The sequence below is a fragment of the Miniopterus natalensis genome, chromosome 9 (genome assembly GCF_054644295.1).
Source record: "Miniopterus natalensis isolate mMinNat1 chromosome 9, mMinNat1.hap1, whole genome shotgun sequence".
Lineage (NCBI taxonomy): Eukaryota > Metazoa > Chordata > Mammalia > Chiroptera > Miniopteridae > Miniopterus > Miniopterus natalensis.
This window is the reverse complement of record NC_142089.1, coordinates 7,881,062-7,900,558: the sequence shown is the minus strand read 5'-3', so window position 1 is coordinate 7,900,558 and position 19,497 is coordinate 7,881,062. Positions and strand designations below refer to the sequence as shown.

Here is a 19,497-nt window from a genome sequence, read left to right as displayed (position 1 = left end):
GCCCAGCTCTGATGAGGCTCTTTGCTCTTGTCATTGGGTAAAAGCATACACGGAAGTCATTTGTTTAATAAGAATGAAAGGCATGATTTTCAGAACGCTTTTAAAAATAAACAATGGTTAGTGGTGATGGGGCACAGCAAGGTGAACGTATTTAATGCCACTAAATTGTTCCAAAAGGGTGAAAATGGTAGATTTTATGTTACAAATATTTTACCACAATAAAAAAAAGAAGATTCCAAATGGATTCAAAATCTAATGAGAGCTCTGGCCAGTGTGCTTAGTGGTTAGAGTGGTGACCCTTGAACCATAGGGTCGAGGGTTCGATTCCCAGTCAAGGGAATGTACCTGGGTTGCAGGTTCGATTCTCCCCCTCCCCCTCTTTTTCTCCCTTCCACTCTCTGAAAATCAATGAAGAAAATATCCTTAGGTGAGGATTAACAAACAACAACAACAAAATCTAATGAGAAAAGTAACAATGAGGTCCTAACAGTAAATATATGGCAATATTTTCATTACCCCAAGAGGAGGAGGGGTTGTGTCTTAAATAAGGTGGCAAAATCTCCCTGCCCCCACTGCCCCTCTCTTCTTCCCTTCCCCCTCTTTCCCCCCCCCTCCACTCTCGCACACATGCACGGACACGGTGGTAAACAGGCTCTGAGTTTCATTTATACAGAAAGTGGGCAGAGGGAGGGTAAGCAGTCCCTACTTCAGTTGCAGCAGTTTTGGTTGAAGGATCACAAGCCATCAAGTTAGGTTAAGTGGAGGTGGTTTTTGCGTAAGAGCAGAAGCAGTCTCAGCCTCCCAGCACCGAAACTGAAACAGATAGTCTGGAGATAGACCTGCAGAGAGTCTGGAGTAGGGATTTCTCCTGGAGCCCAGACTGAGCTGGAAACCCTTCTGGGATGCCATGGCCCCCATCTCTGTTGTTTCCTGTAGCTCCTCACAGATGAGATTTCTCCACTTACATGAAGCTTCTTTGCTTCCCCATAATTGCATATCATTGTGGCCAGCCATGGCCAGTCAGGGCTCCTGCATGTCCTACTCTGGTTCCTGTGCTCACCGTCATGTGATACTGGTTTCCATGGCTCATATTTAAAATACTCACCATGGACTCTGAGACAATTGCTTTTTTTCCATAGGCCTAGTGTTCACCTTGATCCAGCCGACTCTAAGAAGCGTTGGTGAGGATCCATTGACCTGCTGATCCTTTCGAGGGGCATAGGGTGTAAGGAGATTGTGTGAGAAAGGGACTGTAACGGGGGGTCCCTGGCACCTCAGCTGTTTCCATCAAACAGTGTAAAAGAAAGAATATTAACTCCCAAATGGATTTTCTATGTCCAGTTGCTGTAGTGGATAAACCTTCTGCATTCTGCGGACAGTGTGTCCACTGTAGCTATAGATACGAGGCCAAGTGTCCTCAGCCAACAGGCCTGGGTGTTTGGAGTAATTCAGTAGCGGGTGCAGTCCCCTGTCGCCAGGCATGTGCTCTGAGCTGTGGTGAAGTAGGCAGGACACACTGGAACGGGATGGCCTTTACAGGCTTTGCCCTTTGTGGATTCTTAGGTGGAAGCAGGCCGTTTGGGGGATGTCAATGCCATCTGAGGTTTTCCGCAGTTTGGATGTTTGGGTGGGCTTCCTTGATTTCCCCTTGTTGTGGACCACTAAACCCGAAAGGTTGGGGACAGGTGTCCAAAGTAAGAAAGGGCAACGTTGCCTTGGAAGAGGGAGTATGGGGAAGAAAACAGCAAACAGCCTCTGTTTAAGCATCGTGGCCACCTGTATGTACATTTGTTTGGCTTTTCCTTGGCATATCCTTCCCGCCTCTAATCTCTGGTTTTTCTTGATTTCTTATGGTAGAGGAAGAAACAAAGTTATAGTAGACAGGTGGGAGACTGAAAGAACAGTAGTTTGGAGGTACTGTCTAAGGGCTAAGAGCCTGTACCCCGTTGAATCTTCTGAATACACAGCTGCTTAGTAACTGGTGTCTTGTAGTGGTGACCTTGAGTATATTCAGAAAAGCAACACTTTGTTCTGCTTACCAAAAGAGGAAAGTATGTTATGTTTTAAAAACAACCATCAAAGTAGCTTGTAATGCCCTGGCTGGTGTGGCTCAGTGGTTGGACTGTTGGTCCACACAGTGAAGGGTCCCAGGTTCCATTCCCAGTCAGGGGTTGCAGTTTCCATCCCTGGCCCCAGTCGGGGCATGTTTGGGAGGCAGCCAATCGATGTGTCTTTCTCACATCAATGCTGCTCTTTCTTCCTCCCTTCCTCTCTCTGAAAAGCAATGGAAAAAATATCCTCGGGTGAGGATTAAACAAAAAACAACAACAAAAAAGCACACAAAAAAGTAGCTTTAGTACTTAAAGGGATTTGATTCCTTTTTAAAGAACTTTATTGAGATATAATTCATATACCATAAAAATGCATTCCTTTAAAATATATAATTCAGTGGCATTTAATATGTTTACACATTTATACAACTATCCCCACTAATTACAGAGCATCTTCACTCCAAAAATAAACCTCTGCTTATTAGCCACTCTCCCTTCCTCCCTCCCCCCATCTCCAGGCAATCAGTAATCTCCTCTGTCTTTATGGATTTGTCTATTCTGGACATTTTATATAAATGGAATCTTACAGTATGTGGTCTTTTGTGACTGACTTCCTTCCCTTAGCATAATGCTTTCAAGGTTCATCCATGTTATAGCATATATCAGAACTTCGTTCCTTTTATAGTGGAACAATATTGTGTAGCTATACGACATTTTTTTAATTCATCAGTTGAACATTTGAGTTGTTTTCACTTTTTAGCTATTATGAATAATGCTGCTGTGAACATTGTGTACATGTTTTTGTGTGAACATATGTTTTCAGTTCTCTTGGGTGTGTACCTAGCATTGGAATTGTTGGGTCATATGGTAACTCTGTTTAATTGGAGGAACTGCCAAACTGTTTTTGCGAAGGGGCTGTATCATACTACATTCCTGCCATCAATGTTTGAAGATTCTGATTTCTCCATATCCTTGCTAACACTTGTTATCATCTGTCTTTTTGATTAAAGCTATATTTGTGGATGTGAAGTGGTATGCTATTGTTTTTTTCTTCTTAAATATATCTTTATTGATTTCAGAGAGGAAGGGAGAGGGAGACAGAAACATCAATGATGACAGAGTCGTCACTGATTAGTTGCCTCCTGCACTCCCCTTATTCTGGTTTTGATTTGCATTTTCCTAATGACTAATGTTATTGAATGTCTTTTCGTATGATTATTGGCCATTTATATGTCTGTTCTGGAGAAATGTCCTCTGCCCATTTTTGAATTGACTCATTTGTTTTTTGATTGTTAGTTGTAGGTGTTCTTTATACATTCTGGATAGCAGTCCTGTATCAAATATATGATTTGCAAATATTTTCTCCCATTCTGTGGGCTGTCTTTCCACTTTCATGATAGTGTCTTTTGAAGCACAAAAGTTTTAAATTTCAATCAAGTTCAGTTTATGCTTTTTCTTTTGTTGCTAATGATTTTGCTGTCATAATTAAGAAACCATTGCCTAATCCAAGGTCATGAGGATTTATATCTATGTCTTTTTGTAAGAGTTTTATAGTTTTAGCTTACATTTAGGTCTCTGATTCATTTTGAGTTAATTTTTATATATGTTGTGAGGTAGGTAGGCTTACAGTGTCATTTGCATGGGGATATCCAGTTGTCCCAGCACCATTTGTTGAAAAAAACCATTCTTTCCCCATTGAAGTATCTTGGCACTCTTGTCAAAAATCAGTTGACCATAAATGTGTGGAGTCTTGATTCTGATCTGCTGATCTGTATATCTATCCTTATGCCAGTACCACTACTGTAGTTTTGTAGTAAGTTTTGAAATTGGGAGATGTCTATCCTCCTTCTCCATTCTTTTTCAAGATTGTTTTGTCTATTCTAGGTCCCTTGAATTTCTAGGATCAGCATGTCAGATTCTACAAAAAAAGGCAGTTTTGATATTGATAGGGATTATGTTAAATCTTTGGATCAGTTTGGGGAGTCTAAAGCCTTTTTATGGATCTACTATTTGCTAGGGAACTACGGGCTAACTGAAGCATCCAAGCATCTTGCCTTAAAATTTTTTTTTGGTTTTAATTTATTACCACAGTAGGTTGCCTTGGTGAGACACTGTAATTCTCTATTAGGCTGGAATTGGACTTTTCAGGTTCCAAGAGAGCAAATAGCTAATTCATACAGCCTATAGACTGGCTTCTTTCAGTATGTGTCCTTTTGATGTGAAAGTTTGCTGATGTCTTGAATGTTTAGAAAAATTGTGGTATGCTGGTTAACTCTTATTCTGATTAATAGAGAATTAACAGGTTCCATATATGAACATATAATTACCAAAGACTTAGACTATTTACAACAAAACTGTGACATTAAAACTTATATAATTGTTACTATTATTATTATTATTATTATTATTGGAAGTGTCGGAGAGATTTTAGGATCTTGTAGTCCTATGGGGGCCATGTGAATGTTGGTTACTGTTATACTCTTAATTCAAATTTACTCAGCAAATAATAATGAAATGCCAGGTGCAGAGAAGGACAGACATAGTCCTGTCCTCGTGGAGTTAATGGGGATATTGACATTAATCAAGGTGCCATGCGAAATTACAACTCATACAGTGCTGTGAAGAGATAAATGCTATGAAGGGAAGTACAGTGTATCATAAAGGGATTTGACTAATCTGAGAGGCTGGGGGAGGATTCTTGAGTTAAGTTATGAAGGAAAATGGGAATTAATTGAGGGAAAAATGAGGGAAAGAAGTTCCAGGTAATTGGATGAGCTGGTTAGTGAGATGCATGGGGACACTCTGATTATATTATGGCTGTTTATAGTTTTTGAGAAAGAGTATCTGAAGACTTGATTCTGGTCTTCATTGTGCCCCTTAAGTATCTTGTGACTTTAAGCAAGTAACTCAACCTTTCTGAGCTTATTCACTTACTGTTTTTTAATCTTATGAGGCAGCGTGCAGCTCTTTTTATATAGAGACAAATAAAACATATATGAAAACATACAGAAATTTAGACTTTTGATTGATTGTATTAGTATAATTTGATAATTATTTTTTCGTGACCTTCTGTGTTTGGCTTCTTAGGAATGCAGGATTGGTAAATTGAATATTTTTCTGAACATTTTCTCTCGTCTTTGAGATTAAGATTCACTTCAGTTCCTACATACTCTAGAAGCCTCCCATTTGCAGGGGAGCAGATGTAGATGTAACTGATTCAAGGCTGGTCATAATGCATGCTGTAGTCAGGCTCTGGTAGGAACTGGGAAGTCTTGAAGGACATGGAATTTGACCTGGCTGGCATCATTGACAGGCAAACATGGTGGTTGGAGGAGAAATTTCATGCAGACGAAGTGGAGCAAAGGCACAGAGCCAGAAAGGCACAGAGTGTGGCAAGAATTCCGAGTGCATGTGTGTAGATGAGCCTGGAAAAGTAGGTAGGTGTCAGGTTGTAGATGCTTGGAAAGTCAAACAAGGAGTCTGTATTATATTCTCTTTGTTCTGGGGGAGGCTTTTATTTTTATTTTTTTTTGAGTGGGATTGATTGGGTAAAAGTCAATTTTCTGTGAAGGTACTAATAAGGGCCACATGCTTACCTTCCCAGCTTCCTCTCCATTTGCCAGTCATGTTCAGTTTTTTTAGATTCTGATTGCGCCAGAGCACCATGCTCTCTCTTGGTTTTAGGCCTTGCACATTGCCATGCCTTGACTTAGAAGGTGCACCTTCCTCCAGAACACACGTACGCATATTCTCACACACTTTGCTTTGCTTACCCTCCGTGTCCTCTGAGTTTCAGCTGAAATGAGACTTGTTTGAGAAGCCTTCTTGACCTTGCCTTTCTTTTCAGCTTGGAGTGTGTGTCTTTCCTGTGTGCACCCGAAGCACTCCATGGTTTTCCTGCTCATAGCATATTTTAGTTTGTATTAGAATTGCTGTTCACTTTTCTTTCTCCTTCAATTAGATGTACATCTTCTGAGGTCAGAGACTTGAGTACCTGGCACCTAGGATGGGCTTAATAATGTTTGCTGGTTTAGTGAATGAATGAGCAGTGAGGAAGAACTGGAGTTGTGAAAAAAGCTCCTGACAAGAATGTCTGTAGCAAAGGGTTGGAGAAAGGAGTTAGTGTGACTGAGGTGTGTGTATGTGTGTGAGAGAGACAAAATTTTGTGACTGACTGACTGTGGGCCTTCAGGGATGAAGAGTTGAACCTCAACTGGAGTTAGGTGAGGCCATTAACTAGGAAAGGGAATACAGGAGGGATATGTTTTAGGGAGACTGGATGCAAATATATTGGTTCTAACTGGGTAATTAAATGGCATTGGGCAGATGTAATTGAAGTAGCCTTAGCATGTTCGTATGCAATATGACATTGGAAATGTGGGTTAAAGTAATTCATATTACCCGTTGTTTTCTTCTTCATTTAACTTTCAGAGGGCAAAGGAGCCTAGGTTATGGAACCCATAGAGGTCAGCCTCCTTGGCACAGGGCAGGGTGGAGAAGGGTGGTGAGTAGATCTGGAGGGGCAGCTAGAGATATGCCAGCACAGCCTCTGGTAGAGTATATAAAGTTCATGAAAGTAGGGACTTTGTTTGTCTTGCTCATTGCTATACCTCTTCCCAGAACAGTGCCTGTTGGTTAAGAGAATGAATGAATCAGTTAATGATTTTGTCAATTTGGTAGTGAGTTGAGAGAATGAGAAAGAGGTAGCAAGAGGGTAGATAATTCTTTCAAGGATTTTGTGGTAAATGCAGAGTGCTGGTAAAAATGATAGTGAAATGATTGATCAAGTCCAAGTTGAGAAAAGAAATCCCTGGGACCTGATGGATTGTAGTGTATTATCTATTGCTGCAGTAACAAATGACCAAACTTAGTGACTTAGAACAGACACATTTATCACCTGATCCTGTGGGTCAGGAGTTCAGGCAGGGCTTTGCTAGGTGTGCTGCTTCAGGGTCTCACAAGCCTGATCTCAAGGTGTTGGTCGGGCTGGGGTCTCATTTGAAAGCTTGACTGGGGAAGGATACTCTGCCAAGCTTACACTTATTTAAACGATTCCATCCTGTGGGCTGTTGGCCAGAGGCTGCCCTCAGTACCTTGCTTTGTGGGCCTTTCCAACATGGCAACTTGCTTCGCCATAGCCAGCAAGGAAGTCTGCTAGCAAGATAGAAGGTACGATCTACGTTGCTTATCACAGAAGTGACATTCCATCACCTGTGCAATATTTTGTTGTTAGAAGCAAGTCATTAGGTCTGACACTCATCTAAGGGGAGGGGTTACACAAAGCTATGTGTTAACCAAGAGCTGGGGATCATGGGCTACCCACCGTGAAGTTTGTCTGCAAGTAGAGAGGGATGCAGGCACTAGAAGACACTAGAACAGTTCTTAAGAAAGAGGCCCCGTGGGATGCAGATAGCAGGGTGGGAGCTTTTAGAGAGGGAAGTTTGGGAGGTGAAGTTGCAGGGAAGGTTGCAGGGTTGGTGAAGCCTTCCTGCCCTCTCCATTCTGACAAGGGGGGTAGGTGCCAAATTAACAGACTGTGTACATTGGGTACATTTACCAATAATTGGCATTGGTAAATCCTTTGCCTTGCTAAAGTTGAATTACTTACCAGCAAATTCCTGGCTAGTGGAGGTGTCTGTTCTTCTTGCCTTATGATGATGTTGAGGATCAAGTGAGGTATTACACATGGAAGTATCTTACAGCATGTAAAGTGGTATGCAGACGGGTGGCCTTAACTGGGCTCCTTTTCCCATGTTCCGTAGAACACATGGACATGAACGTCCATGTCCCTTGTTAACTTGGGTTCACTGTGTTGTACTGAGTTATTGAACTGGCCTTTACTTAATACCGTGATATTTTTAGAGCCTTTTGTGTAGAGTGTTTGCTTTTATGATAAATGACCCCAAACTGCTATACCTTTCACGTCCTTGTATCCAGTTTTTATTTTATTTTTATTCTTTTAAATCCGTCCTTGCTATTCCTTGCACTCTTTGCTTCTCCCGCTCTGTCACTTTTTAGCTGTCCTTTTCTCTCTGGTGTTGCTTCTGATCTTCTCTGGGCTTGGCAGCCTGATAATTACACTTATTAGAACTGTGAGTAGTTCAGTGGTAATCAGGCTGGGAGTACAGATCGGGGAGCCCTTCTCACAGTGAAGTATGTGAGCTTTTGTGGGTGGACTTTGTAAAAATCTCTTGGCCTCAGAGTGTATCTTGGCTTCCTTACTGGTTCTGGCTATGCATGGATTAGGTGATTTTCCCATGGAGCTGAGTTCCATTTGGGGAGTGTGGCTGCCATTTTCTAGGCTCATGCCTCATTGCTTTTCTATGAGAGTCAGAGCCATTCTCTCCTTTAGCTTTGATGAGCTTTTAGGTTTTTGGGCAGTAGCAAGTAGTGATAGGTGATGGGTGGTCTGTGGTTCATGAACCAAAAAGTGTTGGAAGGCGAGGGGAAGTCTTTCTACCAGATGGACACCAAGGTGTATGCAGGAGTTCTGAACTTGCCTTCCTTCAGGGTGGTGAGCCCAGCTTAGATTACGAGATAGTGTTTGATATTCCTCAGGGTACATTCGATACACCTCAGTGTCCTTAGTGTCTTCTCAGTGCTGTAGCTTTTCTGTCAGTGATTTGCAGAGGTTTTCTACCCAGACATTTGCATTGTGTCTTTGGGGAAGCACTAGCACCTTATTAGGGAGAGGGCCTGTGTTCTTGTTCAAACAGCGCAGGAGTAGGGTGGGGGGCCTGCTCGCGGTTCTCACTCTGCTTCTTCCTGGCCAGTGCCCTTGGCAAGCATCTGTGCCTGTGCCTTGGCGTCTCCTTTTCTAGGGTAGGCATGATGTCTGCTCTGCTACCCCGGGGACCACAGCAAGATTTTCTGTGTGAAAATTCTTGTTATGCGTGCATAATATCAGATAGAATGGCAGCTTTGTTCGGTTGATTTTGTTGATATTCTGCAGTACTCTCTCTTTGAGGACTTTAAAAAATTGTCATCTTTGGTACTGCTAATGAAAAGTGCTGCCTGAAACAATGTCATTTTAAATTCTGTGTGGCCTTTTCTGAAGATGCTCTACTGGAATGTATTTGTACAGATATGGACGTTTAATAAGTGCTCTTTGATTATTTTCAGAATATTGAGTATACTGACTTCCTAGCCAAATTAAATTTATGAAAGTTCTGATGATACTGTGATTCATATCTAGAAAGAATAATTTTTTCATTCTGAAATCACTTTAAATACGCTTTACATGAATCTGGTAATAGTGAATCAATTAATGTGATTTCTCAGGTCATAAATCAGGCTTGAACTATTGTAGTATTAATTCCTGTGTAAGCTTCTTAGGACTTCAGCAGTTTTGTGGTCTCTTTTAGCTACTTGTTTGCTTTTGAACTCAATTCTAGGTGTTGAACTCAATTTGAGAGCCTAAAATGGTTTGTGCCCCAAATACCGTAGAGGTTACTGCTTCACTTTTTTATTAGCCGCCTTCGTAGTATGAAGTCAGCCACCTATCAGACTTTTCCCTTTTAACTTGGGTACACACTTTAATTTTGTCTCTATCCCATAGGAATGTTGCGAAGGTTATTATAGTAGCACTTATGGTATATTTTAAACTTCTTGAAAAGAGGTAATATGAGCAGAAAATATATTTGTGCTGTGCCACATGTCCCCCCACTTTCGTGGTTCAGAAAAAGGGTGAAGTGACTTACGTTTAGGAGTACATGTTGGTTTTCCAGGCTCAGGTCATTAGCCCCGCTGTGGCCTGTGACAGATCCTGTGCCCCTTTTTCTATAGCAGGCCAGTACTCTAGCCATAACTGTGAATGTCAGTTCTGTGAGCACTGGTGAGTATTTTCACCCTCTTAGTTTTTAGTGGGTCTAAAGTAGCTAAATTTGCTTAGTTGTTCAGGGACCAGAGGATGGGTGGCAACTCAGGGTGGTCTTAGGAGAGGGAGAGAGGTTCTTAAGATGACTGATGGCCTTCAATAAATCTCAGCCACCACCAGGGCAAGAGATGGGACCACTCTCTTTCCTTTCCATGCACTTCTGGGAATGTCATTCCTCCATGAATTTAAAAAATAGTTGAGCTATTATTAGCCAGCCACTAAATACCGGAGGTAACAGAATGAAAAGCCAGACAACCCTTTAAGGGTGCCCTTGTTATAGTCTTATTCTGAATATGTTAGAAAAATATTTATTGGAGAAGAAAACTACTAGGTTGGTTTTAGATGCTGAATGGGCTTTAGGGATGAAAGGTGGAGTTGTAGGTTAACAGAAGACATTTCTGAAAGGAATGACTATTCTGTAATTAAAAAAACCCAATTACATATGGCACTGTGGCAGAGACTGCCAGCGGATCACAAGCTCCATCTCCTCTTCCTGGGCATGAAGCCAGACTGCATTTCCCAGCCTCCCTTGCAGTTAGGTGTGGCTTTGTGGCCAAATTCTAGCCAATGGAGCAGAGAGAGCAGAAAAGTGGGCCACTTCCAGGCCTGGCCTGTAAAACCCTCCAGGCACAGTTGTCTGTGCCCTTTTCCTCTCTGCTGGCTGGTGCAGAAGAACTCAGTGACCTAGGAGGGCTCCTGCCACAGGATGGAGGGAGCGTCAGTGCCAGAGCCTCTGCTTGGAGGAGAGCTTGCTGCTGATCGGGCACACCTGTTTGGGACTTTACACGAGCAAGAAGTAAATATTTGTGGTATTTGAGCCATGATACAGTTTGTTCTGAGTTAGCCTCCCTAATTGATCTAGGCATGATGCCTTGAATGCTAGGCAAAACTGGTGAGTTTAGTGAAAGTGCTAAGGATTTTGGACTCTGCTTAATTTTGATTATTTATATGCCATGTAATGTGTATTGACCAGTGAATTTTAAGAATCAGTTCACGTCATGGTAAAATATATGAGAAAGTTTTTTACAGTGCATCACTTCTAATTGATACAAATGGTTTATTGCATTCAGTGTGGCCTCTCTCCGTCTTTGATTTAATAAGCTCTGTGGGCCCTCAATTAGCTTTAAAGGGACTCTATGGAGACTTAAACATTCTCAGTCCTTATTTCAAAGAACTTTAAATACAGTTTTCATCATGCTACTTCTCTGTTCAAAAGCCTGTAATCACTTCTTATTACATAGCATTTTGTTTCATTTATTCCAACATCCAAAGACTATATACATACATAAAGAATGTGGCTATGTGTAACGTCCTGAAGGAGACAAAAATGAATAAAACAGTTGACGTCTCCAAAGACTTGTGCTTGGTACACAAGCAGTTACTGAGCTTCTGTACTGCTACTGTCTGCCCCTCGTGTTAGCCCTTAATAAGTTGTGTTAGCCCTTAATAAGTCGTGTATTATTTCTTCATTCCAGTTTCTTTAAATCCACACCGAGGATATGTTTTTTTTTTTTTAAATTGATTTTTTAGAGAGAGAGGAAGATGGGTGGAGGGGGGGAGAGAGAAACATTGATGTGAGGGAAAGAACAACCTGGTTGCCTCCCATACGTACGCCAGCTGGGGATGGAAACTGCAACCTAGGTATGTGTCCTGACTGGGAAGCAAACCCACAACCTTTTTGGTGTTTGGAATGACCCTCCAACCAACTGAGTCACCTGGCTAGGGCTCTTTATATCCCATTTTTAAAAATATTGCCTCCAACTCAATAGTGTGCTTTTTAAAGCAGGGGATGTATTTTCTAGAATGACTGTATTTACCCTCTTGGCTACTTCTAGAGACATTATAATAATTATCCCTATAGTTTCTTTTAATTATCTTGCTTGGATGTTCTGATACAGTTTTGTATTGGTCTGTGTTAACACACAGAAGTACTTTTTTCATCCATTAGGAATTCGTGGAATTGTGTGGTTGAGGAATGTTAGGACTGGAAGTGTCTTTTTCATTTTTTTAGTTTTATAATTATTTTTTTTAATAAGAGAGAGTTTATTTAGAAAGTTACAGAGGTAAAAGAAGGGCCTGGAAGGGTCCTTTTTAGATCGAATTCCTGATCTTCTAGGTGATCTAGTTGCTGATACTCAAGGTGTGGCCTCAAATTGTGGCCTGGGCTTCCCCAGGTGGCTTTAGAGGTACAATGCAGGCCCTGCTCAGACCTGTGAATCAGAACCTGCTTCTTAAGATTCTCAGATGACCCGCATGCACATTAAAGATGGAGATGCACTGCTCATGGTCAACCTCCCACTGCAGAGAGTTGCCCAGATTCACACAACTATTTCAGTGGTCCCCATCCTTGGATACATCTTGCAATCACTTGGGAACCTTTAAAAAATCCTGATGCCTGGGTTCCATCCCCACACATTCTTTTTTTAAAAATATTTTTTTAAACTGATTTCAGAGAGAGGAAGGGAGAGGGAGAGAGAGAAACATCAATGATGAGAGTCACTGATCAGCTGCCTCCTGCATGCCCCCTTCTGGGGATCTAGCCTGGGACCCGGGCATGTGCCCTGACCAAGAATCAAACTGTGACCTCCTGGTTCATAGGTCGATGCTCAACCACTGAGCCACGCTGGCAGGGCCCCGTATGTTCTTATTTAACTGGTCAGGATTGCAGCCTGGGATCAGAATGTAAAAAATATCCCTGGAATGACTACTGTGCAGCCCAGCTGAGAACCACACATCTGGTTAGTGAGAGAATCCAGGTTTCTTGATGCTCCATGCAGGGATATACATTCAGAAACAGTGCTCCCCCGCCTGGTGTTTTACCTGGTCACAGCACCCCATTTTCTTTCTTTCACAGCATTTATCTCCCTTACACCACTCGTACTCCACTGCTGGACATGCATCCCACAAGGGTAGGACCTTTGTCTGTCCTGTTTACTGTTGGGTCACAGCTCCTAGGACGGTGTCTGATTAGGTACTCTTTGATGTTTGAAGAACAAATTGAAGGAGTTACTGTAAAGAGGCATGCATTTTACTAAAGTCTACTAGACAGCACCAGCAGGGCCTAACTCAGTCAGTGGGAGAAGTCTCCTGAAGAGCCAGAGGTCTGAGTTGGAATTCAGAGGCAGCCAAGGAGAGCAGTGGGAGGACTTGAACTCAGACCTCTCCGACGTTGAGCTTGTGCTTTTCCCCTTCCACGCTGTTCTGTGGGCAGAGGTCACCTGTTTGCCCAGACTTCTCAGCTGGGGCTGGTGGAACTGGGTTACAGGACTCCAGCACTCCAGACTCTCAAATTGGGGGCCACTTCCGCTGGGTATCATAAACAGATCTCAAGGGGTCCAGTGAAAGGACCTAACTCAGAGTCCGGCCCTGATTATTTAATACAAGGTAGCCATTTCTTAGGTGAGTTCCCTTGTGTTTTAGGCTTATTTGTTTTGAGAACCTGGTTATTTTGAGGATCGAATGACATTCAGTTTCACTCTCAACTTGTGTGAGTGAATTTCTATCGTGGTTAAATTAAACTATTAAGACTGTTTATTATGCCGGTGCTGTAGAGAGATTGTGGTTGGTTGGTTGGTTGTGATATTTCTCTTACATGTTATTTTTGGTGCTTAATTCTTCTGATTTGGTATATTTTACCACTTATTTACCTATCATCAAACTTCGATGATAGGTGTAAAAGTCATTTTTTTGGGAAGCCATTTATTAGTGTGTCCCACTGCACATATTAGTGATTTGTAAAACTTTTGATGTTAAGACCATTGTTAAAATGTCTTGATAAGTGGTAAACTTATGCTACCTTATTTTGGTAGTAGGAAGCCAGAAAATGTTAAGCCTTGAGTATAAGACATCTTTTTTAACATCATAAAATTTCAAGTTTCAATTCAGAAGCCACATTAAGATGAGCTGTTGCATTAATGTGGTTAGAAAGCTATTACTGGCAGCTCTTGCACGTGTTCCGTGAAGTCAGATTACTGCTGACTTTATATGAGCCGCTTTTCATAGTGTGCTACAATTCCACGCTCATCGTCATGGGAAGAAACAGGTTGAATTTCCCAAAGGGTACATGGAGTCTGAGGTTTCCCCATAGTTCATAGGAAGAGTCCTCAGGCCCAGATGTTACTACAGATGCTACCACAGGTTGCCAATCAGTTACCACTATTGATTAAATAAAATAGGCCAGTAAAAGCCCTGGAACAAGAACTTTCTAGAAACATAAAATAAGTAATTAGGGAGCTGATGCTTACCCTGTAGCTAGAAGTCCCATTGTGGAGAAGGACTTACGTATGGCGAGGCACTTGTTTGTGAATATAAGGAGGAAAATGAAAAATTCATGGAAGTCAACGTTAATCAGATTTCAGCTCTCTTTTTTTGGCCCCAAAATTCAGGCCATCCTCAGTTTGTTCCTCTGAAATGTTAACATTGTTGGAGATTATCCTTGTTGACCATAGTGACATTTCTTATTGGTGTGGTACTTTTGGATTTAAAGCACTATTGCATGTTTTATCCCATTTAGCTTTCCCAACAACCCCAGGAGCTAGGACAGAGGGGTGTCCTCTCTACCTTTTTTGGTGAGGTAATACAGAGGTTAAATTACTTTGCCAAGGGCAGCTAGTAAGTGAGAGAACTGAGCTATTTATATTGTAAATGTGAAACGTTGAGGTGGTGGTTCAACTTCTAAACAATCTTTGGTTTTCTTAGAATATAAATATGTGGTTTGTAATGCAGGATGAATAACCTAAAAATTTATTTAATACTGCAACCAAGAGTAAAGGATATTTGGACTGAAAATAATTGGCTGGCGAGACTCACAGAAAATGTTTTTCCTTTTTTAAAAGTTACGGTTGTGTAGGTTTTTGTATGCAAACCTTAATTTTATCTACATGAAGCAGCCTGAGAGCAGAGCCCTTTCTTCAACTTCTTCCTGACCTGCTACACGTGCCATACTGTTAGTTGGTCCTCAGTAGATTCTTTTGAATGAGTTGGGTACTGGGCTTACTGTTGGGAAATGTTTAATAATGTTGTCTATGGACTGAATTGCAAAATGAATATGGCATTGGTTCTTAGTAAAAACTCACTATGAACAGCACATATGCTTCCTATTTAAAATTTTTTATAAGTAACACATGTTCCCAGCATATCTCTTTTTCCACACACATAGATTTTAAATTTTGTAACACTCAAGCCTACAGAAGAATGTAGGTGTGGTACAAAGAACTTTTTCCCCCTTGAACTATGTGAGGATAAGCTGCCTATGTTTCATCCCCCCTCAAATTCTTTTGTATTTCCTACAAACCAGAACATTCTTTATAACTACAAAACTGTAATCAAAATCAGGAAGCAAGACATTTCTCCCATCTCACCCTCAGATGCTACGCCCATTGTGCCAGTTGACCCAGTGGTAGTCTCTGTAGAGGAAGGTCCAGCCAGAAAACCCTGGGCCCACTCGGTTGTCTCTTCTGTCTCTGATATACAGCAGTCCTCTCAGTCTTTGACTTTTATAACCTTGACAGTCTTGAAGAGTACAGGCCAGTCATTTTGTAGACTGTTCCACATTTGGGGTTTGTCTGATGTTTCCTCATGACTAGATCCAGGTTGTACGTCTTTGGCAGGAAGACCACAGAAGAGCCAGTGTATATCTTTTTCAAAGATTAGTTTTACATTTTATTTTCTGTTTCCTTAGAGCGTTTCCCAAAGTGTATTCTGCGGAACTAGCACCTACTGTGTTCTCAACACCGTGCCACCTCTAGAAGGTAGGATTCGAAAAGCTTTTGACTTACAGGAAGGGGTGGGCTTGGCAGCAAGAGTATTGCCATCACTGTAGTGCAGGAAATAGCCTGTGCTCAGGATTTAGAAGACCTGAGTTCTGCCTGTAACTTGCTGTGTGATCTTAGATGAGTTACTTAATCCTTCTGGGGGTAGCAAAATAATACTCCCCTTGTAACATTTCTCTGAGGATTAAAAAAGGCAAAGGGTTTAACCACACGGGAAATTCAAAGCACTCTGCAAATGTTAGATACTAAAACAATGATTCTGTAACTCTGTTGTCAAATTCCAGGTGACTTAGAGTAGGAGTCGAGAGGAAAGCCACAGGTCATGTTTGACTCTTACTTGAGCCACTTACTGGCCGTGGATCTGGGCAAATTAATCTGAACCTCTGGCCCTTCATTTGTAAAATGGGGGTAATTATGCCCTGATGAGTTCTTGTGAGGATTAAATGAGAGAGTGAGTCCCACAAATGTTTACTCCCTCAGAAATAGTAGAAAATAAATTTACCTGATCATGTGCAGTTCAAATTGACATGGAATGGAATGGAGCAGGAGAAGATGCCCTCACACTCAAATTGAAGTAGTCGATTGCAAAGCTTCTCTGCCCCCACTTTATTTTCCCCTCCCAACATGTTTTTTAATCAAAATGTAAATACAGATAAATAGAAGCTTATTGAACCTGGGTTATAAGTTGACCTAAACCTGGATCAGAGATTTGACAATATGATTGACAGAAAAAAGGGTAACTCTAGGCCACCTAAAAATGGAAAGGGTAAGATTTGATGATCACACACTCTAAGAAGTGGAAAGGGGTTATCAAATAGCAAAACTAGTTATGTTTTTCTACCAAACCCTGTGTTTTTTTCTTAGCCTTTAAATATCTTTTGGATAATTGCAACTGAGTTTAATTCATTTTGGAGAATCTCTTTGGAAAAAAATAAAGAGGAATCCTACCAATGCTGGCACATAGTTGGTGCTTAATTAGTATATATTTTGGATGAATAGTTATTTGAAGGTCTTACATTAGAAATGGCAATATTTGCTGCTGTGAGCACTGTGCTGACACGAATAGAACAATATGTGGTTATGTTTTCCTGAATCAGTTCCTATCCTACTAATTAAATCTAAGCACATAATAATTAGAGCTAAACAGAAAATTGTAGAGCTTCCTTTTAATTTTACCACTCCAAGTTGTTGATCACATATATTCCCGATAAGATCTAGCAATTTGATACACTGTTAAATACCGACTTATTTTCAGCAGCTTGGTCTAGAGGTTGAGAGATTAATCATAGTGATTGAATAGTAGTGTTTGTAATTATTCACAGAACCAAAATTATTTAATTTTTATTAATTATGAATCAAAATAAAATGGATGCATTATTTCCAGTTTAGAGTTAATATAGTTATAATTTACTTTGCAGAAGTCAACAGTGTGTTCCAATGAAAAGGTCAAATAGATCTCTTTGGATTTAAATAAAGGATTTAGCACTGTGAATCTCAATTTTTAGAAATAAAACATGAAAACGGGAATTCTGCATTTTGCCTGATTAAGTGAATGAGCATTTTTGTATATTTTAGAAAGTTTTAGTTAAATTATACTGTGTCTCTGAAATTATTATTTGGCAAATATTTGAAGGTTGACTGGAAAGGATGGTTCATTCTCTGGAATTATAGCCGTCAGCCAAGCAAACCATCTGAAAATTTCAGGAGCTTCACTAGTTACTTTTATTGTGCAGGAGGTTAGAAAACACTTTCCTAAAGTCATATATCACACATGAGTATTATGCTAGATAATGATAATGAAGTGCTTTGCTGGATGTAGTTGGTGCTTCTGTTCCGCAGCGTTAGAGTTCAACTATTTGCATTAAGTACTGAGATGTAGTTGAAACCAGTGTATACGTCACAGTTACTGTTAACTCAAGGTACTATTACAATCCTGGTACTGAGACAAGGATTTAAAAACTGACACATGCATTTGTCTAATTATTATATCATGTCTAGTTATTTCAAAAATATGAAAAAGCAGCTCTTAACTTAAAAACACAGTTTTATACAGTATGCCATGTGAACAGTTCTTTTCCATTGGAAAAGCAAGGTTACATTTTATCATACTTTTAAATGGAAAGACGGAAATTTGAAAATAGTTTTATTTTGCCTATTTGAGTTCCTAATATTTTCCCCCCAGTATTAAAATTGCCATCTTCTTAATGCACAGTGGGAAAATTTACCCATTGTTATGTTTCTTAAAAACATCCAGTTTATATTCAGCATGAACCTCAAATTCTGGAAATAGCACAGTTTAAAAACTGATTAAGGGGAACTCATTGGCCTGTCATACTTCTATTCCTTTTGAACCCATGGCTGTACATCCCCATAATGCTATATTTAGAAACTTGATTGAGACAGTGCTTGCACAGCCATTCTCCTTTCCCTCTTTAAAAGCCTTCGGCCGATTCACCTCGGCCTGATTCCGTATCAGAGTGGAAGACAGGAGGCTTTTCTATAGCAGTTACTTGTGCTGTTGAGAAGTCTCTCTCGCTCGCTTTCCCTCCACCCCTCTCTCCCCCCCCACCCCCCCCCCACACGAGTAGACACACTGTACATAGATACGCTTTATATATCGCAGGGACAGCTGGTTCCTCAAAGAGGCTAAAAGGACAGATGATTGATATCAAGGTTGTGATCACAAACATACAAATAGAAGCTGAGGTTTAATATTCTGTTGTAGTTCAAAATTATATTTTAAGTAGTTTTCTTAGTGATATGACTAGACACACAATTCAGAGTATGCCATTGATTGGGCACCTAGCACAGCATTGTTTTCATAAAAGACACCCTGTAAATGGTGAATATTTGAATTGAGTATAGATTTTAGAATTTCTTTTCTAATTTCAGAATTGGGAAATAATAAAAAAAAAAGAATTAAATCACTTTAGGGGCAGAGAGAAGGGAAGGGAGGTAAAGGCTCATGGGATTTGGTCGTCTGTGCTTTAAAGTCTGTTGGCTCGTGGTCCCTCCCTTGGGGGATAAAGTGTAGGGTGCATGCATAAGCACATGAAATTACAAGGGTTTTACAGGGTGTAATTAATACAGAACTTTCTATGAACTTCTTAGTTGAATACTCCTTTGGTTCCATAGCAAACTTTTTAAAAAAGTTTAATTTTATTGTGCTATTAATTTAAAATTTTGGATTCTTAAAAGCAGTTATTTTTGAAGTTTTTCAGGTTTTTATACTGCTTATAGAAATAGAAGATGGGCATTATAATTCAATTGGTTGTGTAGTTCATGGACCAAAAAAGATTTAGTACACTAAAACTCTCCTAAGTTCCTTCCTCTAAAATATTTCCATATGTGTAGTAAATTTTTTTAGACTTTATTTCTTTGCCCCATATTTTCCTGTTAAGATCTTTTCCTTGAGAAGAAATGTATAAATCAGATGAAAAAATGCATGGAGAGGATTCTATTGTGACTGTAGAAAATACTTTTTATTCTTTTATGTTTTTCACATGTTCAAAAAAATAGACTATGCTAAGTAAGCAACATTATAATAAAGGACTGAAAAGATATGTTGTTGTATTTCACTTTTAACATTATTAACGAATGTTTGTGTGCCTATATAAGGCTGTTTAATTGCCAGATGTGTCAAGTCTTTGAATGACAGTCAGTTCTATAGGGGCTTATGTCTGGAGGAGAATTAGAGATGGTATAATTCTTCTTCATTTAGGAAAACTGAAGATACTAAGTAACTTACCCAAGGTCACACAATTAGAAAGTAGCAGAACTGGGCCCAAGTCCTGGACTC

The 19,497-nt window shown here is 40.3% G+C and overlaps 1 protein-coding gene across 1 annotated transcript in view; it reads left to right on the top strand.

Moving 5' to 3' along the window:
• The window catches only part of CAMTA1 (calmodulin binding transcription activator 1), a 689,419-nt gene that overhangs the window by 12,192 nt on the left and 657,730 nt on the right, over nucleotides 1-19,497 (top strand). Inside the window, exon 2 of the mRNA XM_087820144.1 lies at nucleotides 15,608-15,677. Coding sequence (XP_087676270.1) covers nucleotides 15,608-15,677 — 70 coding nt within the window. The remainder of the gene's footprint in view (nucleotides 1-15,607; nucleotides 15,678-19,497) is intronic.